The sequence below is a fragment of the Pinus tabuliformis genome, chromosome 7 (genome assembly GCF_031772625.1).
Source record: "Pinus tabuliformis cultivar Carrire ecotype Pingquan chromosome 7, CPIR1, whole genome shotgun sequence".
In the NCBI taxonomy this organism is placed as follows: domain Eukaryota; kingdom Viridiplantae; phylum Streptophyta; class Pinopsida; order Pinales; family Pinaceae; genus Pinus; species Pinus tabuliformis.
In genome coordinates, this window is record NC_142293.1 from 1,087,233,378 (window position 1) to 1,087,257,119 (window position 23,742).

A 23,742-nucleotide genomic window follows, 5' to 3' on the forward strand; every position below is an offset into this window, starting at 1 on the left:
CCTGTTGTTTGTTCTTAAAAATGATGTGCAACCAAAAACTCCTTCCAAAGTATCCCTTTATTCCTTGCCTGATACTTGGCAACTATCTTGATTAAATCACAATGATAGATATTGGATTCTTTAGCTTCTGTTTTGTTTTTGACATTCTCTATCATTTTAGTTAAGCTCTTTGAAAAGAAGCAAGGTAAGTTGATTTTACACTCTCCTTTTATATGTTAAAGCAATTTAATATGATAGAGATATACCACACTGTATCGACTATCACAAGTGAAATACTTTTGGATAATCAAAACTAATTCTGACCATGGTTCTCTGAGCCAATCTCTTTGAATCCCTTTTGTTTTGTCAAAGGATCCCTTCCTTGGTTTCTCCAGGAAAAAGGTCCATCCCTTCTCCTTAAAATGCAAACCCTTGTGATACTCTTCTCCTATCAAAGGAAGATCTAATGCCTGAGAAAGAAAGGTTGGATTCAATGGTATAGAGAGTTCACCAACTCTAGTTTGTCCATGTTCAAAATGTTTTATGAACTCCTGTGTGATTTTATCATTATGACCATTGAACTTCTTAAGAAACTCCATTAGCCCTGCTTGGTATAATTTCTCCACTGTATCCTTACTCCAATTTTCTATCTTGAAGTCTTTAGGTTCCATTTTGGTTGCCATTTGCATCTGCTCTATGTACCAATTAATATGGCCTTGTCCAGTAAATAACCTCATTATGAATATAGCAAGCAAAATATATAATTTTAACCTTCTTATTCATGCAATCCTTGGATAAAAATCATGGTGAATGTACTTACCAGATCTCTGTAGCTTTGAAAAAAAATGAGATTACTTCCTCTGCCTTTAAATCTTCAATTTCCCTGTCTTCTACTGCAAATGGTATCCAAACAAAATTCTCTGTTTGTAAACTGAATAAAAACTCTTACTGTGTAAAAGACCCAAAACAAAAATCTCCACTCTTAGAAAAATCTCCCTCTTTTGCAAATTGTATTTAAATCTTTCTTCTTTTGCAAAATTTCCTCATAAAAATTTATGAAAAGCCCTATCTGTTTTAAAACCTGCGTACTGTGTATTTGAAATAACACTCACTGCATTTTTATGTGCAAATTTTTTCACAAAAATTGAATGAGGAAATCGTTGTTTTGATACCTGAACTGCAAGTGACGTGTAGAAAACTTGTAGAAATCTCTTGTTAATGGTTTTGTCCTTCCTGTGTAAACATATAATTTTAATTAAACTCTCCTCCAACATCTCGAAAAATTGTGGTTTCTACAAGTGGCAAAGTATATTTAAGGTGACAAAGCATTGCAAATCCATAAATGGAGTCTTTTTTCTCTCACATTATGACACATCTGAACAAAATCTTAAGTTAAACCCTTTTTTCGAAATCTTATAGTTGTTGAGGAGACCCCGGAATTGACTCTTACTTGATTACTGCGTGATTTTCAGAATTTGTTGGAGAGAAACATTAGCTCAGTGCAAAGGAAACGATCACTCTCTCCTTCTTTAAAAATGCTTCTCCTTTTCTCCACGGAGTTCCTCCAATCCCTCCTTGCAATTCCACACGATTTTTCACCCAATTCCTCCATTTTCTGCATTTTTCTCTCTGTGTATTTCTCTTTCAATCAAGGTTCTTTTCGTTTTCTTGAGCTATGGATGAATACGTAGTATTGTCCTTAATTTTGAGCTGGGTTTAGCTATGATGATGAAGGATATCATACGCAGACAATGTTCAATCCTTTGAAAACGTTTTTGACCGTTTGCTTGCTGCTTGATTTGACTAGCTGACCTTTCATTTTTTGATTTTGGCTGCCACTTGTGTTAATGCATCATGGTTCATTTACTTATGACCGTGTTATCCTTTGTACACTCCTTCGACACTTGTTTTACGTTGCATCATAGTTTGTAGATTACATTTTTCAATACTCATTACCATTAGCACTTCAACTTATGATTTTTCCATTGCATGCACTATGTTTTCTTATATCCACCATACTTGTTTGCATGTTGCATATTCATGCCTTTATCATTGCATATTTGTCCATTTTCATCATATACTTATGTGTTGATATTTGTTTTGAAATGACCATAATCTTGGGTCATTTCAAATCAAATTCTTTTTGAAAGATTAAGTATATATGTAATGATACTAACCCTCTCTATTCTTGTTTTGTAGGCACATAAACTAATCCTTCTTTGTTGTGTAGACAATTTTTCCATGAGCAACAATTTTTTTTTTCTCAAAAAGGAGATGTGGCCAAAAAGTTTGGTTCAAATTTGCAAGTGATGTGATTGATGATGAGATGAATGAATGTATACAATGTAGGGTAATGTAGGATAATGTAAGATGATTTTTTTTTGCATGTGGTTCACGAGCATCCTGGTCAGTGAGTGATCGCTACGTCCACGGAAAAATCTGGGCGATAGCTAGGCTAAATCGCCCCTCGGCCTACTGCAAGACCTGACCCCAAGGGCTTCGGGTGGATTCGACCCTGTGACCTCCCGATGGCGAGGCATGGTTTTTGACCAACTGAGCTAACCCTTGGGGCTAAGGATAATGTAAGATGATATATACATGGCTAGGAGTATTGCATATTCAAGTTTAAACTAGGTTATCAATCTTAGAAAAAAATTCAAAATCGAAGGCATTAAGAATATTTTAAACTTATAGTACTTTCCTTTTACTTGATAGCTCATTGTCAATGCTTTTCTTCTGTTGATGGTGACCTTAGCTCTTTTGTCAATACTTGACCTTGTGCTAATGATAACAATACTTTGACTTCAAAATGAATTCTACTGAATGAGTTTTGTTGGATTGTAGATGCTTGTAGTTGCTTCTCAGGTCCCTCTGATGTTGATTTAAGATGAATAATCAGGTCCCTTCTGCAATAATATATGACATTGATCTTGTTCAGGTCCCTTACTGATGAATATTGATTATGATGTCTCAAGTCCCTTCTACAAACCAGTTGCATAGTTTGTTGGTTTATTATGAATCTTCCCCCTTGCTGATATTGAGACTTGTCCTCAAGTCTTTGAATTTTGGAAGTTGATTCTGCAAAATGAAATTTGAAAAACATAAAAGAGAATTCATATTGGCCAAACAAGTTGGTTTTCCGATATGAATTCGAGTTTGTATTGTGCCAGTATCCTGGATTTTCACAACCAAACTCCTTTATTATTTTTTAACCTTTTTTTCTTTTTCTTTTTCTTTTTATTTTTTTTCTAGAAGTAGGGAAGGCATATCACTATGTTGTTCCAATACTTCCATTTTATTTTTTTTCTTTGCTGAGACTTTGTTAAGAAAGTCTTCCTTATTGATAGGTTTGTTATAAACTTTGATCCTATGACCATTAACTAGAAATAAAATAGTTGCTTCATCAATTGTCTTAATCTTGATTGCTCCACTGTCAAAGATTTCTTCTATTTCATATGGACAAAGCCAATGAGTAGTGAACTTAGGTTTGAAATCTTTGTACTTGGAGTTGAAAAGAAGTGCCCACACTCCCTTATGAAATTTTTTGTTTTTGATAAATATGTCATGCCATTTCATTATCTGATGTTGTACCAGTGATGTATGCTCAATTGCTTGTTGTTTGATCTCGTCTAGTTCATTCAGTTGCATAAGTCTCTGTTGTTGAGCTTCTAACATGTCTAATCCCAATTCTGCTGCAAGTTTGAATGTATGAATTTGAAATTTGATTGGTAACAGAACTTCTTTACCATATACCAGTTGATATGGACTGAATCCACTAGTATTTTTCCATGTAATTCTGAATGCCCATAATGCATCTTTTAATTTGTCTGACCAATCTTTTATGTTCATTTGCCATGATGTTTTCCAGAACCTTATTAGTAGATTCCACTTGTTCGTTTAATTGTGGATGATACAAAGTAGACTTTCTATGCTTAACTTTGTATTTTTTTGTAATATCTCGGACAAGTTTAGAAGTGAACTGTGTTCCTTGGTCTATAACAATATGTCTTGGAACTCCAAATCTTACAAAGATTTCTTCAAAGAGGAAAGAAACCATTGTTTCTTCTGTTGCTTGTGTCACTGCTTTTGCTTCTGCCCATTTTGTAACATAGTCTGTACATACTAAGATGTACTTCTTTCCATTTGAAGGCAGGTTAATAGGTCCCACAAAGTCTAGAGCCCATTGTTCAAATGGTTCCATAAGTACTTGTGGTTTTAATGGAATTTCATCTAATACTACAGGTCTTCTAGTTCTTTGACAACGATCACATCTTCTGACATAGTTCTTTGAGTCCTTGAAGATTGTTGGCCAATAATAGCCAAGCTTGATCACCATGTATATTGTTCGTTTATCTGCAAAATGGCCACCACATGGTTCATCATGACATGCTTTTAGAATATCAAGAATTTCATATTCTCTTACACATTTTCTTATTGAAATATCAAGACTAATATAGAAGAAGTCACCATTGACCAAAATATATTCAACACTCTCTCTGATTATTTTTCTTTTCTAATTGCTAGTGAAATGGGATGGTAATATTCCAAATGATAAATAATTTTCTACATCTGCAAACCATGGGGTTTTAGTTGTTATATAAAAGATGCTCATTGTGAAAGTTGTCTAAAACAGGGATAAGATCATTAGGAGAATTAAGTCTTGATAGAAAATCTGCCACTTGATTACCTTTTCCTAGTCGATCTAGAACAATAATATTGAATTCTTGTATTAGTAACATCCATCTAATAATTCTGCCATTGGTAATTATTCTATTCATTAAATATTTATTGGTTGAATGATCTGTATGAATAAATACTTGATAGTATGTTATATAATGTCTAAATTTGTAGACTGCATGCACAACAACTAGCATTTCTTTTTCAGTTACTATATAGTTTAATTCTGTCGGAGTTAAGTTTTTGCTTATGAAATAAATGGCATAGTTAAACTGATTTTCTTTTTGTCCTATAGATGCTCCTATAGTTGTGTCTAATGCATCAATAGATATGTGGAATGGCAATGACCAATTTGGTCCTCTAAGAATGGGTGTTATAGACAATTTTTCTTTCAGTTTTTCAAATGCATTTTGACAATTTGTAGTCCATTGAAACTGAATGTCTTTTGCAAGTAATTTGAACAAGGGTGAAGCTATTTTGCTGATGTTTTCAATGAATCTTCTGTAGTAGCTTGTATATTCCAAGAAACTTCTAACTCCTTTATGTGTTTTTGGTGGCATTAAGTTTACAATGACTTGTATCTTTGTTGGATCTACCTTAATTCTAGAAGAGGAAATGTGGTGTGCCAACACTATCCCCTCAGTTAACATCATAAAACATTTCTCATTGCTGAGGGATAAGTTTGTCTCTATGCATCTCTTTAGAATTTTTTTTAAGGTTATTTAAACAATCATCAAATGTACTTCCATAAACAGTAAAATCATCCATGTAGACTTCAACACATTCTTGTATAAGATCTGCAAAGATAGCTAGAAATGCTCTTTGAAAAGTAGCAGGTGCATTACATAATCCAAAAGGTAAAACATTGTAAGAATATGTACCCCATGGACAAGTAAAAGCAATTTTATCTTGATCCTCTAATGCTATCATGATCTAATTGTATACACTAAATCCATCAAGAAAGGAAAAGATTTTTTTCCCTGCCAATGAGTCTAGTACTTGATAATTAAATGGTAGTGGGAAATGATCTTTCAATGTTGCCTTGTTTAGTTCTCTATAGTCTACACATATTCTCCATTTGCCATTTTTATTTGGTACCACAACTAAGGGAGAAACTCATTGACTATCATATATAGGGTAGATAAATCCTACCTGTAATAGTTTTTGCAATTCCTCTTTCACTGTCTCCTTCATCATTGGATTCATTCTTCTTTGTGGTTGTCTCACTCGTTTGATTGTTTCATCTGTGTAAATGTGATGGATACATGTTTTTGGATGGATTCCTTGCATATCTGTATAGTCCTAGGCAAAAAAATTTAAATATTTATCTAACAATGCAATTACCTGTTGTTCTTGTGATGATTGTAGATTACTACCAATATTTAAATTCTTTCCAGTAATTATTTCAATGATTTTTCTTTGAGAATTGGTAATTGAGTTGACATGAAAAATGCTTTCAAATGAACTTTGCAATGATTGAATAGTATAATTTTCCTGAAAACATTGATTTAGAAGATGATTTACAGCTTCATATTGTGTTATTCGTAGCTGCTCAGAAATATTAGGTTCTGAGATAAAAAGTCTATTAAATCCTCACTTTCTTCTTCTTCTCTAAAATTAAAGGCTTGATTAATGCTTAAAACAGGTAGAGTTTCTTCCTGTTGATCATCAGGCTATGATAGTAAAGAAGGAGATTGAGCAGGAGGATAAAGTGTAATATGTTTCCTTTCATCTCCATGTGCTATAATCATGCTTCCCGATCTACATCCAATGAAGCATCTGCTGTGGCTAACCATGGTCTGCCAAGAATTAAAGGATGGCCTCCTAGATTAGTTTTTGGTTGCAAGATTGGAAAGTCTACAAGGTATTCCCATGAATCCAAAGAAACAATGATGTCTTCAAGTATTCCTCCTGGTACAACTTTAGATCTATCTGCTAGTTCTAAAATTGTAATAGAAGGTAAGATATTTGGCAGTTTTAAATACTTCATAGTTTCTATTGTCGTGACATTTATAGCAGCTCCTAGATCAATTAAAGTTTTAAGAACTGAAAAATTATTGATTGAAATGGTAACCATAGGTATCCTCGGACCAATATATTTTTCAATTGTTGCTTTTGCAGACATGAGACTAGCTAATTTGCCAATGACCTAGATTGTGGGTGGATCTCTTTTGTTTCTGCCAGCTTTCTTAATACATAATTCCTTTATAGTTTTTGTATAGATTGGAATATCTTTTATAGCTTGCAACAAAGGAATTTTGACATAAGAAATCTTTAATTCATCTATGATATCAAATTCAGGAAGAGAGATTGAAGTTTTCTGATCCACTAACCTTTATGGGAAAGGTGGTGTTTGAGTCATAATAATTTTACTTTTCTGAATTTGATTCCTTGGATTAGATTTTTCTTATTGTTCTCCTTCTTCAATTTGTTCTTCAATGATCGGTGGAGAATATTTGTAGAACTTTTCAAGACCTCAAGTGGATGCCTTGAATACGAAGAATAGAATATGTAGGAAATAATGTTGTTTCTTCCACATTATAGGTTGGTCTTTCCACTCTATTACTTGGATTTGCTATTGGCTGAGCTAATAATTGAGTTGGTCTGGGTGGTGGTTGGTTAGAAGGCAGTCGAAGCTGCTGAGGTTGAGTTAGTGTAAAGATTGATTATTGTGTGAATGGATTTGATTGAGGGGATTGCTGGAATTGCTAATATGGAAATGATTGTTGAGGATATGGCTGTTGATATGACTATTGAGGATAATATTGATATTGCTTTTTAGGGTAAAATTGTTGGGGAGGTTGGGCTCCATAAGAATATCCTCGCCAACTTTGTGAAGGTTGGTTTTGGTTTTGCTGAGGAGGCCAAACCTGCCATGGCATAGGAGTATTTCACGAATTTTGATACTGCAAATTATGGGGAATTTGATGAGGAAACTGTTGAGATGTACCTGTAAAACGTGGCTACCAAGCTCATTTTGGTGCCATATAATAAAATCCTTGAGTTTCTTCTAATTGACTTGCTTGAAACTCTTTTAATGTTGGACAATCGTCTATAACATGATTTTCTGTACAAAGTCCACAAACATGTATATTACCCAAAGGACATTCTCGTAAAGGATACTTCTTTCTACACTTAGGACAAAAGATTGATAGTATTTGTTCTTCTTATTATTGTTTCTTCTTTGCTTTCAATACATCAACTTGTGTTCCTAAAGTGCTCAAAAAATATGTTTTAAAGTTTTCTAACAAACTCCCTATTTCTGCTCTTGTCATTCCTCCGATTGCTCATTTAGAATATATTGAAGTTATATCTCTTTTTCCTGTTTTGGCTCTACCTCTAGAGTGCTTCTGACATAATTAAGCAATTTTATCGAATGGTAAGTATGAAATATCTCCTTTACCCATCACATTGAGAATATCAAGATACTCATCTCGTATTCCTTTGAGAAAAAATGTTCTAACGGTATCAGGATTTAGAGAATGTTGTTTGGATTTTTTCAAGTTGTAAAGAAATCATTCCAAGTATTCTTCCAAACTCTCATCTTCTTGTTGAGACATCCTAAAAATATATTCTTTTGAATATGTAGGCCTACAATAGGCTTGATATTTCTTAAGAAAAAATTTCTTCATTTCTTTCCAAGTAATAGAGTGTTCTCGTAATCCCATAAACCATTTTAATGCAATTGCTTTAAGAGTAGCAGGAAAAAGACGAAGCTTATGTGTATCATTAGTGTAACCATAAGTTCGACATATGATATCAAATTCAAACATGAATGAATCGGGATCTTAAGAAGACATTCCATAGAAATTTAGTAAAATCAAAGGTGGAATATTCTTCATTTTTACCTCTTCTCTTAGAATTGCTCTAGTATCTACAATTGGAAATTCAAAAGTAGCTTCTTCATCATTTTCTATTTCTGCATCTTGTCTTCTCTTATGATCATATTCTCTTTTGACATCTTCTTCTCTTTTCCTTTTTGCTTCTCTTCTTGCCTCTTCTTCTCTTCTTATTTGCCATTCTTTTTGTTGCTTTTCATATTGTAACCTTTGTTCTGGAGTGAGAATGTTAGATCCTTGCCCTTCTTTTGCCATATATTTTTCAGTAGTTTCAAATGTTTCAGTAACAATTTGAGATTCAACTTGTTTTATTTGTTCAAATATAGGCTGATCTATTTGTTCAAGAATAGGCTGATCAATTGGTTTTCTTGTCTCTCTTTGTTTTCCTATGGAAGATGTTCCTATGTGTTTTTGTTTTCTCTTCACTTCATAAGCTAACAAAGTTTGTCTTTCAACAAGAGTTAACCTTTGTCATGAACGTTGTTTTTCCTCTAACTCTTCCAAAGTTGGTTTTCCAAAAATTGGTGTAGTTAATTCAAATGGAGGTAGTCCTGCTTCTACCAATGGTTTAGTAGTTGGGGGTCTTGTTTTGTGTATCTACCATTTTCATCTCTTTGTCTAGGCATAAATGACCATAATGAAAAATCCTAATTAAATTTTTTTATGTTTTTGTTTTTGTTTTTTTTTGTTTTGTTTTAATGATCTTCCTATTTTGATTAAATCTGAATATGCTTCCCTGGCAACGACACCAAAAATGTTGGGTCAATTTATAAGTAAATTAACACAGGTGTTTTACTTGTCAATTCAGGTTTGTAGACTTGGAAGCATGTCCAAAATATATGGATTTTAGGTAAAATCAATTTTAGAAGGCAAGACTCAAAGGTTAAAGGAAGTGCATATTAAAAATAAGTTCTAAATTTAAAGAAACTAAAAAGTCTCTGATTCAAAATGCAATAAGCAAAGGAAGAGGCTCCTAACTTAGGAGGTCCTGATTGTCCTTCCTCATAGTATTGTCCCCAAGAAGAGAAACTAAAGAGCAAAAGTTTGTGATGCGTAGATAGTAAGAGAAGGGGCTCCTAACTTAGGAGGTTCTAGTTGTCCTTCCTCATAGTTCTACTCCAACAATATTACCATTGCATCAAATCATAAATTGGAATTCAAGAAATGCAAAAGGATGGTTTTTAGTTGTGATTCATAATTTAATAGAAAGAGAATTTAACTTAAATCCTTGGTTGTCCTTTCATATTCAAATTAGATCTTAAACCAAAATCATCGAGAAATCATAAATAAATCATAACACATGTAAGCAACTGAAACAAGAAACACTCAATCAAAACTATGCTAATTTATACAAATTTAACCAAAGTGTACTTAGCTTGGTATGGTGACCCTCCAACCTTGCCTTGTACACCTGAAGAACTCTTCAGCTACAACTAACTTGATAAAACACTCACAACATGAACAACAATAGAACAATAGAACTGATTCTTCAAATTAACTCAAAAGTCTCCAATAGTCTTAATACAAAATTACACACTTTGAATGGTTTATGAACTGTGTTTAAATAGGAAAATCATAAACAAACTTTGCTATAATGGCTCTAACAGCCTTATCTATCCTAATCCATCCATACAAGTCGAACTCATCAAGTTTGGTTCACAAAATTAGGAAAATCCCACAAAATAAGAAATTTGCCCCTTTTACTAGGGATTTATGAATGACATGTCAAGTTTGACCACCATTGACCAGACCTGTGTTTGCCCAGTTTGACCGAACCAAAAGGTATTCCTTCATCTGTGGTTCCCATTCTTTCCATATATGAACTCAGATGTCGCCCAGGTGTCGTGCACATATGACTTTAATGGAGCTATTATGAGAATTTTAATGCAATTAAAATTTACTCTTAAAACCCAATTTTTACAAAAAATTCTAAAAATTGAAAAACTTAATTTAGTTACCTAAATATGCAACATAGGACTAAAGTGAAGCATATGTAAGTGAAATAAGATGGATTATGGTGGTAAATGAATGGATTTAGGATAAGCAAAAATGACCAAAATTGAGGGCCAACAAGAGGAATTCCAGAGTATGCGACTATTGATAATGTGCCAATCCGATATCAGAGGCATACCGTATGAGTGTTAGCTAGACTGCATCAGTTATTGGGCTGAGTTATTAGAGCTGATTCATGCTATCATGAGCACCCTGTTGACAGATATCCATGTCTCCAATTTTATTTTATGCACTTATGTAGGCTTGAGAAGCCATGTGTCTCAGAACACAATTTTTTATTTTTGATGTAATAAACATTTTGCAAACTATGTGTGTGTGTGTGTGTGTGTTTTCCCCTATGTACTTGATGTTCCTATCATGCTATGGTTTTCGTTTTTACATATGTCGCAAATGTCGATCTAAAACATAGTTTGTTAATGCATCCGTCAATGTATTTAGATGTCTTGGAATGCGTTGATATGTGATATAATCAAAATTTCTTTCCAAGAGACGAACACACAAATACATTCTCAAAATATTAGGGTTTCTGACGGAATAATGCATGTTTAATTGTAGAACAAAAAGTTGTGAGTCAAGTTTAACAACTAACGCCCTAATTCCAAGAACAATAGCTTCTGACAATAGTTCGATAATCGCATTATATTCAACTATGTTATTAGTTGTATGACCTAAACAGATACTCTATAAGCTCACTAACTCATCATTGGGAGCAAAGAGTGCCCACATAACGAAAGACAAATTCTGTGTACTATGACAAGCGCCATTAGCGAAATCGACATAAGGAAGAGGGTTCGTCAACATCTGCAAACCAAGTGGAATACACCCTAAACAAGGGAAAACACGTTTGTAAAAATGCAAACAATCGCACCAAAAGACTGCAGACTAATGAAACACACACTAATGTACAAAGTATCCACGAAAAATCAAGCATAATAATTTTTAAGGTAGAGCCTGTTACAGGGCTCAGACAACTGATTTCCATCATAGTATGTGAATGTTTTCGACTATCCCTAGTTCTACAGATATGTCGATGGGCATGGTTGTAGATATGTTTCCTAAATTTCCTTCAAACAACACCTCATGATCTAATATAGGAGTCTGAAAAGGAGCAGTTGTTATAGGAGAAACTAAATGATCTAGAAAAGTAGGAATCGTACCAAGGCTAGGAAGAAATGAGGAACGATGATGATCACCATTCCAAGGGGTTTCTTTAAGAGACATGAGTTCAGTGATGCTGTTGTCAATAAGGAAAGTCTCATTCCAAGGATCAACAGAATCCAAAGAACCAAGCCAAGAGGGTGGCGAATACGAGTCTAGAGCCATACTCAATTGATCATTGATTTCAGATGCAGCCGCAGAAGCCATAAGGACAACTTGGTAATCTTGTTCGATGGGGCTAGGTAGCATGGTGTCACCAAAGTTATCAACCATGAGGCAACATGGGTAGGAGGAGGAAGGGAAAATCTTCCCATTAAGGTAGAGTCTTTAAAAAGACTCGCTCCAACATTTTCGCAAGGAATGTTGGTTTTCCCAACATAAGGTACATTACCGGTTGAAGAGTTAGAGGAAAAGAAGGCCAATTGGTCTACTATGACAATTTTCCCTTGGTGGGGAAAATGAAGCACACGGAAAAGAGAAGAAACCACACAAAACATTGTGTGAGTCCAACTTCGACCAAGTAGAAGGTTATAATTGAGATTTGTGTCAACAACCTCTACTTCCAAATTGATATTTTTTCCTTCCAACTGAATGGGTAAGGAGTTGAGAATACCATACGGTCGGAAACCTCTACCATCAAAAGCTTCCAAATTATTCGAGGACTGGTTGAGAGGAGGGGAACCAATAGCTTTCCAACATGATAAGGACATAATGCATGTCGAGGCCCCTTCATCAACAACAGTTTGGTGAATGGTTTTTCCCATGACCACAACTTGTATGAGAAAAGCAAGTTGAGGTGGTAAGTGAGGGACATGGTTTTCAAGATCAAAAGTGATCAAGCTGGAATCCGTGGGATCAATTCCTCCAATGGTGGATAACAAAGCCTTCCTTTGTGATGGACACATTTGAAGGACTTCCAAAGCTGACATCGCTGAGGGTGCTTGAGCCAAATCTTCTACAATATTGTAGTGTTGGGCAGCTCACGCATTGGGATTATAAGACGATTTCCGAAGAACACCTTTAGGGGGTGGTCGAATTATGGAATCAGTGCTAGGTTTCTCGATATGGAGAGGACCAGAATTGGGTGAAGTGGAGGAAGAGGGTATATCAGTGGCATCTTTCTCCACCATGGGTCTTTCAGGAGGTGGATAATATTTTGATCTGGTGGCTATGAAAATAGGTTCTGAGCCACTCATGAACACTTGAGAGCTTCCAGAGGTCTGAGCATGGGGTTGGTCTACCATTTGTGTCTGCTGAGATGGGAAAGGTTCCTTTAGCACAACTAGCATCCTTGTGGTGCCTTTCAGAAGATGAATTACTTCGGCACATCGGGGGCAATCCTTAGTGTAATGATCTTCATCACAAATAAGGCAAGGATATTTAGGCTTTCGTTTTGATGAATCGTTAGTTGACAGTTTTTGGGAATCCTATTTGGGGGTATCCTGCTTAGCTTTTCCTTTACCCTTTTTCTTTCCTTTCGAGGATTTATCTATTGCAGTAGACTAGACAACATTTACCTCTGAGGTTTTACCAGGATTCTTTGATTTGTCTCCAGTATTGGAGTTAGCAACAACCTTATTAGACTTAGGTTTCGTAGAAGCAGTCCGGGTACTACTAAACTGTTGGGCCATAGATCTATTGATACCATTAATGGGTAGTGTATTTGTGGGTGTGAAAGATGCAGGACCAGTCGAAGGTCGTTGGGCACTAGGTAGGAGTTCATACAACGTGTGAAATTGTGAATAGACAAGATCCAAATATTGGGCACGGGCAATGCCTTGTTCCTATGTTACACAACCACCCATTGCTATGTCTTTAGTAGATGATTTGGTAAACCATTCAGTCAAAAGCTGATCCAGAATGTCAAATTTGATGAGACGACATCTATGTCTCCATTCATTGATATGATTGGAGATATGAGTGGAAGTCATATGATGCAAAGATGTTAAGGGATGGGTTCTAGGCTCGTACTGGACATGCAATTGGAAATGGATGAGGAAAGCCATAGCCAAAGTATTGAAATCTTGGAAGGCACCTCGACGTACCATTTAGTGGCAGCACCCGTTAAAGTGCGTTGGAAAAGACGCAACTAGATTGAATCATCAACCTAAGAGTTAGAGGAACACCAAATGTGGTAAGTCATAACATGTGCTTAAGGGTCTTCTCTAGATTTACCTTCGAATTAAGGATAATCACTAGGTATTTTAGTTGGAACCAGAGGCCAATACAGTGAATGCAGTATTGGGTCATTTGTGAGCCATGACACATCCGACAATTCCAACATTGCCAAGAATGGCAGTTGTGGGTTATATGGGGTGTAAGGTCCCTGGTATGTACCAAACTAAGTATTCTAACCTTATTGGGTTTGGGTTTGCCCCCACTATGGTGGGTTTTTTCCATAACTCGGTTGACCATAACTCGGTTGACCATAGGGAGGTTGATCATATGGAGGTTGACCATAAGGAGGTTGACCATACTAAGTCTGGTGACCATATTGGACGAATGGAGTCTGCAAAGAAAATTGACTATATTGTTGTTCGTAAGGTCCCTATTGCATTTGTTGCGACTGTGGTGAAGATTGTTGGTAAGGTCTATATTGTGATTGCAAGGGAACCTACGACTGCGACCGCTAATAAGGCCTCTGTTGGGATTGGTAAGAAACCTGTTGTTGCGGCTGTGGGTAAGGTCCCTGCTCGGGTTGGATATGAACTTGTGGCCATGGTTGTTGGTAAGGTCCTTGTTGGGATTGGTAGGAAACCTACGGTTGCGACTGCGGGTAAGAAACTTGTGACTGTGGCTGCGGGTAGGGTCCCTGTTGCAGTTGGATAGGAATTTGTGGTTGCATAGGAGGATTACCAGTCCCATAAGCATACTACATTTGAGGACCATACTACATTTGAGGACCTGCCTGCTGATAAGGAGTTTGGAGTTGTTGAGAGCCAATAGGAATATATGGTTGTTGGTAGGAAGGTTGAGTCAAGGGGACTTGGTGACCTTGTAAAGGGGTCCCCGTGACATTACCTGATACAAGTGGAACTGGTGTTCCACCTAGGTTAGAAACAACACCAATGGGTTGACTTGGCCCCGATATGGGAGGAGGAGGCGCACAATTTCCACTAGAAGCAGGAGGTATGTAGGGCGGAGGCATTCCCCCCAACCAGACAGTGGAGCAGATGAATTTGTAGGTTGTCCACTCACATTGGGGACTGCAGTTACCATGGCTACAGTAGGAGGAGCAGAAATATTAAGAGGAACATGTGTTTCACCTACTGACACTATAGGTTGGGTAGGGGTCTGTGTAGTTACCGACATGTTTGGAACAAACGAGCTGGTAGTAGGAGTGACACCAGATGACCAAATAGGAGTATGAAACAGTGAAGTTGCACTAGAATTGTCGGAAAAAGCATCGCCAAGAGAATTATAACTCGACAGGACCAAGGGTGCACTATAAGCAGTAGGAGTACTTGGCCCATTCGTCATGTAGGTAGCAGAAACATAAGAGAAGCCTTCTAGAGGGAGAAGAAATAAAGGATCAATCTCAGTACTTGGAATATGAGTTCCAGAAGTTTCCACATAAACATCCTAGGGTGCTGACCCCACAGGTGGGTTATCACCTTCTGTTGCCATGGTTGGGAACAGTTCTCCATTAGGAACCTGAGGAGAAGGACTCAAAGGTACGTTGGGAGTATCAAAAGGACTATATAGATGTGGAGGTGACAAATATACAGGATCTATAGGATCTGATTCAAAGAGTGGATTAGGAGGAAAAAGCAAGAACTCCGAAGTAGGTTGAGGACTAGCCGAAGGAGAGTTTGAAGATGAGTCTATCGACTCAGGTGATGGTTGGGAAGCAAGGGGTTGGATACTTAGGACAAGACCAAGTTCAACACCTTGGTTTTCAAGGGATTCAAGCTCAACATTACCAGAACCTACAACTCTAGGTGAATCAGGTGCATTAGCATCTCCATTGATATTGTGTGATGTATTCAGAGTCTTGTTTTGGACTCCTTGTGTGCCATGCTATCTTTTCAAGAAATCAATCAATAATGTGTGTTGGTGAATGCTTTTGGCTTAAATCTGATTTTGCAATTAACCATTAATGTTGTGGACAAAAGGAGTTTTCTTTTCACGGGCGATTTTCTCTTTCGTGGTCGATTGATTTTAGAATTTATTAAAAATAAATAAATAAAAAAGAGGTAAACTAGGCATGAGGGTTTACCAAGCAACCATGAACTGTGATATACACCTTGGCGAACCAAGGACTTAACGTACAACAACCAATCTCCCGGAATGTTGTGTTCGATGTATCATGATATACAAGGCGACATACTCGGTTACTTATGGATGGATAGAAACCTATTGGGGACTCCCAAAATATACGTGATGGTACGTGGGAGTGCAGTCTGTAGTAGCACTGTCTAATGTGTAACCATTCGATGAGAGTGTTCCTATATACTTACCATGCATGGAGCGCCTTCGATATACTCGAAAGTACTAGAGAATGGTCATATACACTTCCGAACGTGGAACGAGATTTCACCCCTGGGATACAACACTGACAAACAATGACAACTGCTACGTTTAATGACTTCGAAACACGCCTCTAACCTAGACCTATAAATGTTTTTCGTTAATGACAAATGCTCCTTAGGTTAATTGAGGTAAATTTTAAAGTTGATCTTCCATTAAGTTTCGGTTTTAAGGCTCAAGGATCAATGTCACCTGAACACCTATGATGCAACTAGTGTGAAAAAAGATTCTTTTCAATTCAATGAAAGCTATCTAGCATAGGGAAGAGGTTCAAACATTGATACAACAACCAAATATGCAACAAGCAAATCTTCCTAACTAGATCTTTCACTTTCACTATTCCAATGCACCCAACAAAAGTAAAATGAGATTTAATTCACTAACATGCAACTACATGAATTTTTCACTTTTCTTTTTCAATGCATTCACCAAAAGTAAAATTAAATTCAATTCAAATGCACCTGCATGGATTTTTCACTTTTCCTTTTCAATGAATGAGAAATGCACTTCTTCCAACTTTCAAAATTAAGCAATGTAATCTATGCTCAATTATAATCCCAAAACAACTTTTCAGTGCAATGTAACCTAATGCAATTTGAAAAGCAAACTTTGAGATAAAAACTAAGAAAATGCAAAAGTCGTTTCTTTTAAGATTTCCAAAAGAACTAATAATGCTTCAATCAACAACAAATCAATATTCCTTCCACACATACCAGCAACAAATAGTAAATCCAATTGACCTAAAGACTCAATCAGAATTCACTTTCACTACTTCAAGCAATGGGATGGACTTTTGCAAATCAACAAGAAATCAACCAAAATACTGACAAATCCAAAGCACACAGAGCAAGAGGATACTTCAGAGATCAAGACACACTAGACCTTTATGGGAGAAACCCTAAAAATTCTCAAGTTTTAAGGATCAACGCGACTATAACAATCAAAACCCATGCCAACAGGGCTTTCAATGCTACTGTTATTGAAAAAAAGCATTGGCAACATGATTGTTCTTGGATAAAACACGTCGGGTGAGAAAAAGTTGGAAAAATAAAAAGAATTTCAAAGACAGGTCCAAACTTGACACTCTAAAGGATAAACTACTTAGAATGCAAACCCATAATGAACCTAAATTACAAATTACTAGGAGGTTGGCCAAACTAATCACAAAGACCAAACATAAAAAGGAGGTTTGAAGGGCTATAAGCTCCCCAACAGAGTTACCATTTTGTTGTGCAGGCAATCCTTTATGTGGACATAAACGATCCCTCTAGTCCTATGGGAGGATCTAACAACAAACTAGACAAATATGTGCAAACTTTCCTAGTTTATATCAGAAAATACAAAGGAAGATAGATGACCTACCTCACTCTGATGCTAACACCCATTGATGTCGTTCTCGATCTTCTCGCTTCCAAGTTCAATCCTCTCTATGCCATTGTGGATGAATACCTGCAAGGAAGATCAAACAAAGACGACAAAGAAATACATAACATAATTCATTCTAACATAAATTATGTGACAGATCAAGGAGTATCACACTAAATGAGTAATGATTTACACACTTATGGAAAGTAAACACATAATGTATTATTAATAGAAAGTAAGGGAAGCATACAACCACTTAAGCCTTGATGTTGGAAGCCTCCTTTGGGTGAGTTTCCAAGTCCTAGCCAAGACCTTCAAGCACTCCTTTCTCCTTAGCAAAATGGGAAGCATTTAGGCATAGTTTCAGCATAGGAAGGCAACCAAGCAATAGCCAACTAGTTGTGGATAGTAGGGATCTCATTTATAGGGAAGGAGAGGCAGTTAAGGATCCATAAAAGGAGGGAGAGGTTCCACAACTCAAGGGAAAGATCCATGAAAGTAGGATCAAGGACCAAGAATGGGAGACCTTGCTTTAATCCTTATTCACCTATAACCACCTCGCCATTCTCGAGGCTTCTAGTAAGAGAAGCTTCTCCTCCACTTTAGGAAAAACTGCTTGAAGAGGTTCGACACAGGTTTTCCTTATAAAAGTCATGTTGGCAACGTTAGGTCATAACAGTGCAACAAGTTACTAACACGGGTCACTAGTGGTGCAAAACACGCTGATCATGAAAACTAGGTTTTTGACAAGTTTCCTCATAAATCTTCCCGGGCAAGTTTTTCTTTTGTTCTTCAGGGATGCTTCTGTATGTGTTTCATAGTGAATACACTGACAACTTTTGTCATTTTGACGCTTTAGGATATGGGACGGGAAGTGTGAAAAAATACCGTGTAACAAAAATTCCCAAGTTGACTTGATTGAAGGAGAAAAACCATGGGATCATGGCTCTAATACGTGATGTTATGAAGAAAATGCCTTGAAAATGATAAAAAGTCAATGAATATAATTCACTTCGAGGGAAAACCTACTACAACGTACAAGACAAGGCAAGATGATGCTAAGACTAGGTCTTCTTGATATATATATGACAAAGGGTACAATTATAATGGAAGGGTACAATAAAAGGTCATGGCTAACCTACTAATATAACATTATAAATGTAATAACTAAATATCCAAGGCTTAATAAGGGGTTTTATCCTTGACATTCTTTGTTTTCTTCAAACCTTCGAGTCCTAGCCCTTCCTCATTAGTGGTCAAGGATTTATAGGAAAGCATTCCACTCAACAAATTTTCAAAAAAAAACCACCAATAAAACTCCTATATTCAATACCTCGCACTGATTCAGAGACACATAGAGTTCAGGAGTGTAATAAGCCTGGTAAAGGCATTTCACTGTGATTTTTGTTGACATGTATGTGGGGATTAATTCATATATGAGCTTAGGGAGTTAAAATCTCGATCCACCAAGTCCTCCCACCCATGCAACCTTTGTTGCACTCTCCCAATGAGGTGATGATTTTACAAAGTATATGTCACATGGTTAGAGAATTTAAGCAATGATGGATCCACCTCAGTGTTTCGAGTGTCTGAAAGGTCTCAAATCATACCTCATATGACAACTAATTTGTCATCTTTTGGTGAGTGACTTCCAAACATGGATCACTAATGTGGAGGAGGGTCATTTTCATGATATGAGTCCATTGGTATAGACTAAATTTATTGTTCTTCCAATGGGTTGCCATTGTAATGAACAACCCCTTTTCCGTTTCACCGAGTCTACATGTGTGACCTATAGTGAAAATCAAAATATATGACAAAACCCTAGCCCACACCACCTCTCACTTTTGTCCACCATCAAAGGGATGACTTATCCTCAATGGAGGCGAGATAATGATGAAATGCAACATGGAGAAGAGGAGAGCTTGTGGGATTCCTCTCCCCATCATCATCAGTGACCATAATTCAAATGCAATGCCCTTTCAGTTTTTTTACCTATCGGGGTAGAAAATTTGCATTTGCACTTATTACATTCGTGGTTTTTAAATTTGAAATGTTTAGGTTATGTGTTTATGGTATGCCATGCTATATAGTTTGAAGATTCTTTGGGATTAGATGGTTTTTCTTGTGTGATCTTTGTAACCCTAATGTAATGAATTTGTGGTTGGATTTTGGGTTTCTCAAGCAATGTGTTTTTGCTATATCGAGCTCTCTAATCTGGAGTTACTTTTGGCTTGGGTGGCTTCTCCTTATGGGATCATAAGATCTTGTGTGAATTATACACCCATAGCATTATGAATTTGTGGGTTGGTAAACATTGTTCTTGTACTAGTAATAATGCAAGTTGTAGTTGTATAACATAAGACACTATGATTTTCATTGTGTATTTGGTTGTCCCTGTTACCTCTAAGGCAACTTGATAATATTATAATAAACATGGACTACAAATATTAACAAGAAATGTGATGAGTCTTAAGGACTCATAAGAAAGTGATTCAAGGAAATGGGTACTCAATCTTCACTACCAATGAGTAGCATATAGTCTCTCAAACAACCTCCATCATGGGAACTAAGGTCCAATTGGAATGACAAATTATAAACCTTAAGACAAAATGTGTCATGCTTAAAATTTGTTGTCCAATTGAGCAAAGATGCGTACACAAGGGCATCTAACTAGCGAGTGTCAGTCAAACCTGAACAAGATGAAGTAAAAGATGAAGACATAATGCATGAACTCTTTAAGGCCACAAATATAGGTGAACAAGAATCTATGCCAACTAACTTCGGCTTGGAGGAGGCCACAAACTACCATATTTTTTGAATAGGATATAGTTTTTAAAGTTATTTTCATATTAGGTAAATATTATAGGATCTGTTGTAGTAGTAAATACTAGGATCTTTTGCTATAGTTATATGTAAACTTAATATTTTGGTTTGGAATTACTTCTCCTACTTAAATTTAAAAGATTTTCAATGGAATACACTAGCATTATTTAATTCAACTACAACTTTTTTTAGTAATATAATTTTCCCAATTTCATTTGAAAAACAATTAAACTCAACCCATGAGAAGTAGTTCAATTGACAATAACTGTGTTATGAAGTATTATGTAAACCAAGAGATTTAAGATTCAAATTCCTTATAATCAAGCCAACAAAAAAACAATTAAATAAAATATTATGTAAACCAAAAAATTCAAAGTTCAAATTCCCTATTAATCAAACCAAAAAAACAATTAAATCTATCATTACCATACATAAGATATATTAGCATATATACTTTCCCTCGAAGCCTCGTCCAAAAAAAAAGAAAAGAATCAAACCTTTGATAACAACAACAAACAACAAAATATAAAACTTAAGTCTAACACTAAACCATTTATGGTAATCCTGGAAACTTATATATATATATATATATATTATATTTCAAAAAATTCCACAAAATTAAAAATACAACCTTCTTTATATATAAAATATAAAATATATAATAAATAATATATAATATATAATATATGGAGATGTGTGAGAATAATAATTACCTAAGTATATAATTTATATAGATGTAAACTCCTCCTCCGAGATACATATTTTATAAATAGAGAAAAGATAAAACATAAAATGGTCAAAACTAGTTTTCGTTTTTCAGAAAATCAATAGAAAACGCGAGAGTGCCAGACGCATATATACGGTGCGAGTGGCAACACCAGTAGGATTGCAAGAACAATTTTGGGTATTTAGTCTTCTGTATTAATCCAAGGCGATTCTCCCGTCCCTGCATGTATGTCGATTGTAAGCTGACACGGACACATATTGCCTTTGACTCTCAGCTAGATCTGCCCTGCCCTGGCCACTCAGCGTCTTTGGCAATTGCCATGTCATTTTGAGAATATCTGTAGCGGAGAATGGGCTGCGTCGGATCTTCAGAGAAGGCTGTTGATGGTTAGTACCTTCATCCCTTTATTTTTACCAATAATTATCCAGAACGGAACTAATGAGTCTATGTTCCTGTTGTTAATTACTGCGATTTGTGAAAATTCATTTAAAATTTGTCTACTTTTTTCCCATTTTAAGTTTTACCTTTTGCATGGGATGGATGGATTCCAAATGGTCACGTTGGCTAAAGGGTTCCGTGCCTCTTCTGATTTTGGCGAAATGGGTTGCTCTGAGATTATGCATATGTCTTGTTATATTCATCGCATGGCAGGCAGAGTGTTTTTACTCACCTAGTTTTTTTTGTCTGCTGGTCACAAGGTCAATTCCTATTCACTCTCAATATAGGGACTCCAGTTGACCTTTAGACTGTAGTCCTGTTAGTGTTGGCCTTTCTGTTCGTAATCGTTTTCTTTTCCTTTATTTTCTCCTAATTCGGTTTTTGTGTACTAAGCAAAGAAAACCAGAAAACAACAGAAAAATAATCTAGCCAAAGAACATTGCAGATCGAATAATATAATAAAATATTATGCAATATATAAGCTACGGGGAATCCTCGGAGCTATGTACTGAGACAGACCTAAACCCCGGCTTTGTATAGAATTCCCGGGTTATATTCGATTCTATCCCCTCAAAGGTATACATCTCAGCTCAGCTTCTTCTCCAACTCCCTAATATAGCTCCCTTAAAAATACAGAAGATAAGCAAAGAAGAATTCAGCTTTTATCTATTGCATGTCAAAGGCGGGCTAGTTAATAATACAAAATCTATTTTTGCAATCAAACCCTTGTATTTCAAAAGCTTTGAACCTCGTGACCGAATATTTAACACAAAATATAAAGTACTTTTCGTTAGCAAGCCTCCTCTCTCTAGTTCTAAGTAAGCCTCCATTACCCATGTAGCATGAACTATTGATATTCTTCCATTTGAATGATTAGGTTCCATTCCTTTGATCCTAGCCATGGTGGTACTATAGTCAGTCACCTTCATTTCTAGGATTCTCTCAACAATCTAGAATGACTTTTTTGGCGAACCCTTAACCTAACCTGGTTGTGGCCATGCTGCTGATCCATGCTCTCTTCCTCTGTATAATCACAAAGATCAGCAATGAAATAGGAGGGATATCTGATTCCTTTGGCAGATCCAAACGATAGCATAGTTTCTTTTTTTCTTAAAATTGGGCAGGGGCCGAAATTCTTCATCTTTACTTTATTGGCCTTTGTGAAACTGATATTTTCCCTATTACACCATGATTATATCACTAATTTGACGTTGCTTTTCTCTTTTTCTTTGTATCAGCTTTATCCTTGTTTTCCTATCTTCCTCAAAGAAGTATGTCATCTCTTATGTCAATTGTTTGGCATCAAGGGAGACAAGAGTATCTGATGGCATAGGTATCAATTCTGTCAACCTCCAGTAGAGTGCCCATACACTATCTTTCATCGTGAATTACAGATGGACAATTGATGGAATTGTTAAGAGCAGCTTCGCTCAAGGTGGCATCAAGTCCCATTGCCTTGGTTGGTCTTGTACTAAACAACACAATAATTTTAAAAGAGTCCAATCATCTGCTTTAGTTTACCTGTTAGATTGGGGTTGATAGGCACAACTAAATTAAACTCATATTCCAACAACTTCAGGAGTGTCTGCCAAAGATGACTCAAGAATTTGGTATTTCTATTAGAAGTGCGGGAGAGGGGTAACTGATGTAATCAAACCATTTCTTTGAAGAAATGCCTAGCAATATGTGACACTTCTCCATGTTTATTACAAGCCACAGAATGTACCATCATAAACAACAATAAGTTTACATCATTGCCCCTTTGACTTTGCGGCAACTGTGACACAAAATCCATACTTATGTGTTACTGAGGTTTATTTGGTACTGGCAAGAATTGGTTTTTGCCTATATTTTGTTGTTTACATCTGGTAACTTGACGAATGTGACACCCATCAACATATTTCATCACCTCTATAGCCATGCTTAGCCAATAGTATTGTTGCATCAAATGCTTGAGGGTTTTATGATTTATCCCTCACAAAATGTCCAGCAAGACCTCCATCATGGACTTCATGTATAAAAGTTTTCCTGATGGTATCTTTAGGAATGTGTAAATGCTTCTTACATAATAAAAATCAAAATAATAATCAAACTTGCACCATATAGCACAAGCAGATACTCCTGCTTCCTAATGTTGGTTCTTTGCAAGACCTGTAAGCCACTTCAAAATTCATCCTCGTAAGCATCCTT

The 23,742-nt window shown here is 36.1% G+C and overlaps 1 protein-coding gene across 2 annotated transcripts in view; it reads left to right on the plus strand.

Annotated features, from left to right (window-relative positions):
* The first annotated feature begins 21,174 nt into the window (after positions 1–21,174).
* The window catches only part of LOC149251345 (uncharacterized), a 100,307-nt gene continuing 97,739 nt past the window's right edge, over positions 21,175–23,742 (plus strand). The window contains exon 1 of one of the 2 annotated variants that reach the window (XM_089459359.1): positions 21,175–21,500. Coding sequence is in view for 1 of the 2 variants with exons in the window: in XM_089459361.1 (XP_089315487.1) it covers positions 21,464–21,500 (37 nt within the window). In the remaining variant the exon portion in view is untranslated. The remainder of the gene's footprint in view (positions 21,501–23,742) is intronic. The other variant, XM_089459361.1, reaches the window with a different exon arrangement.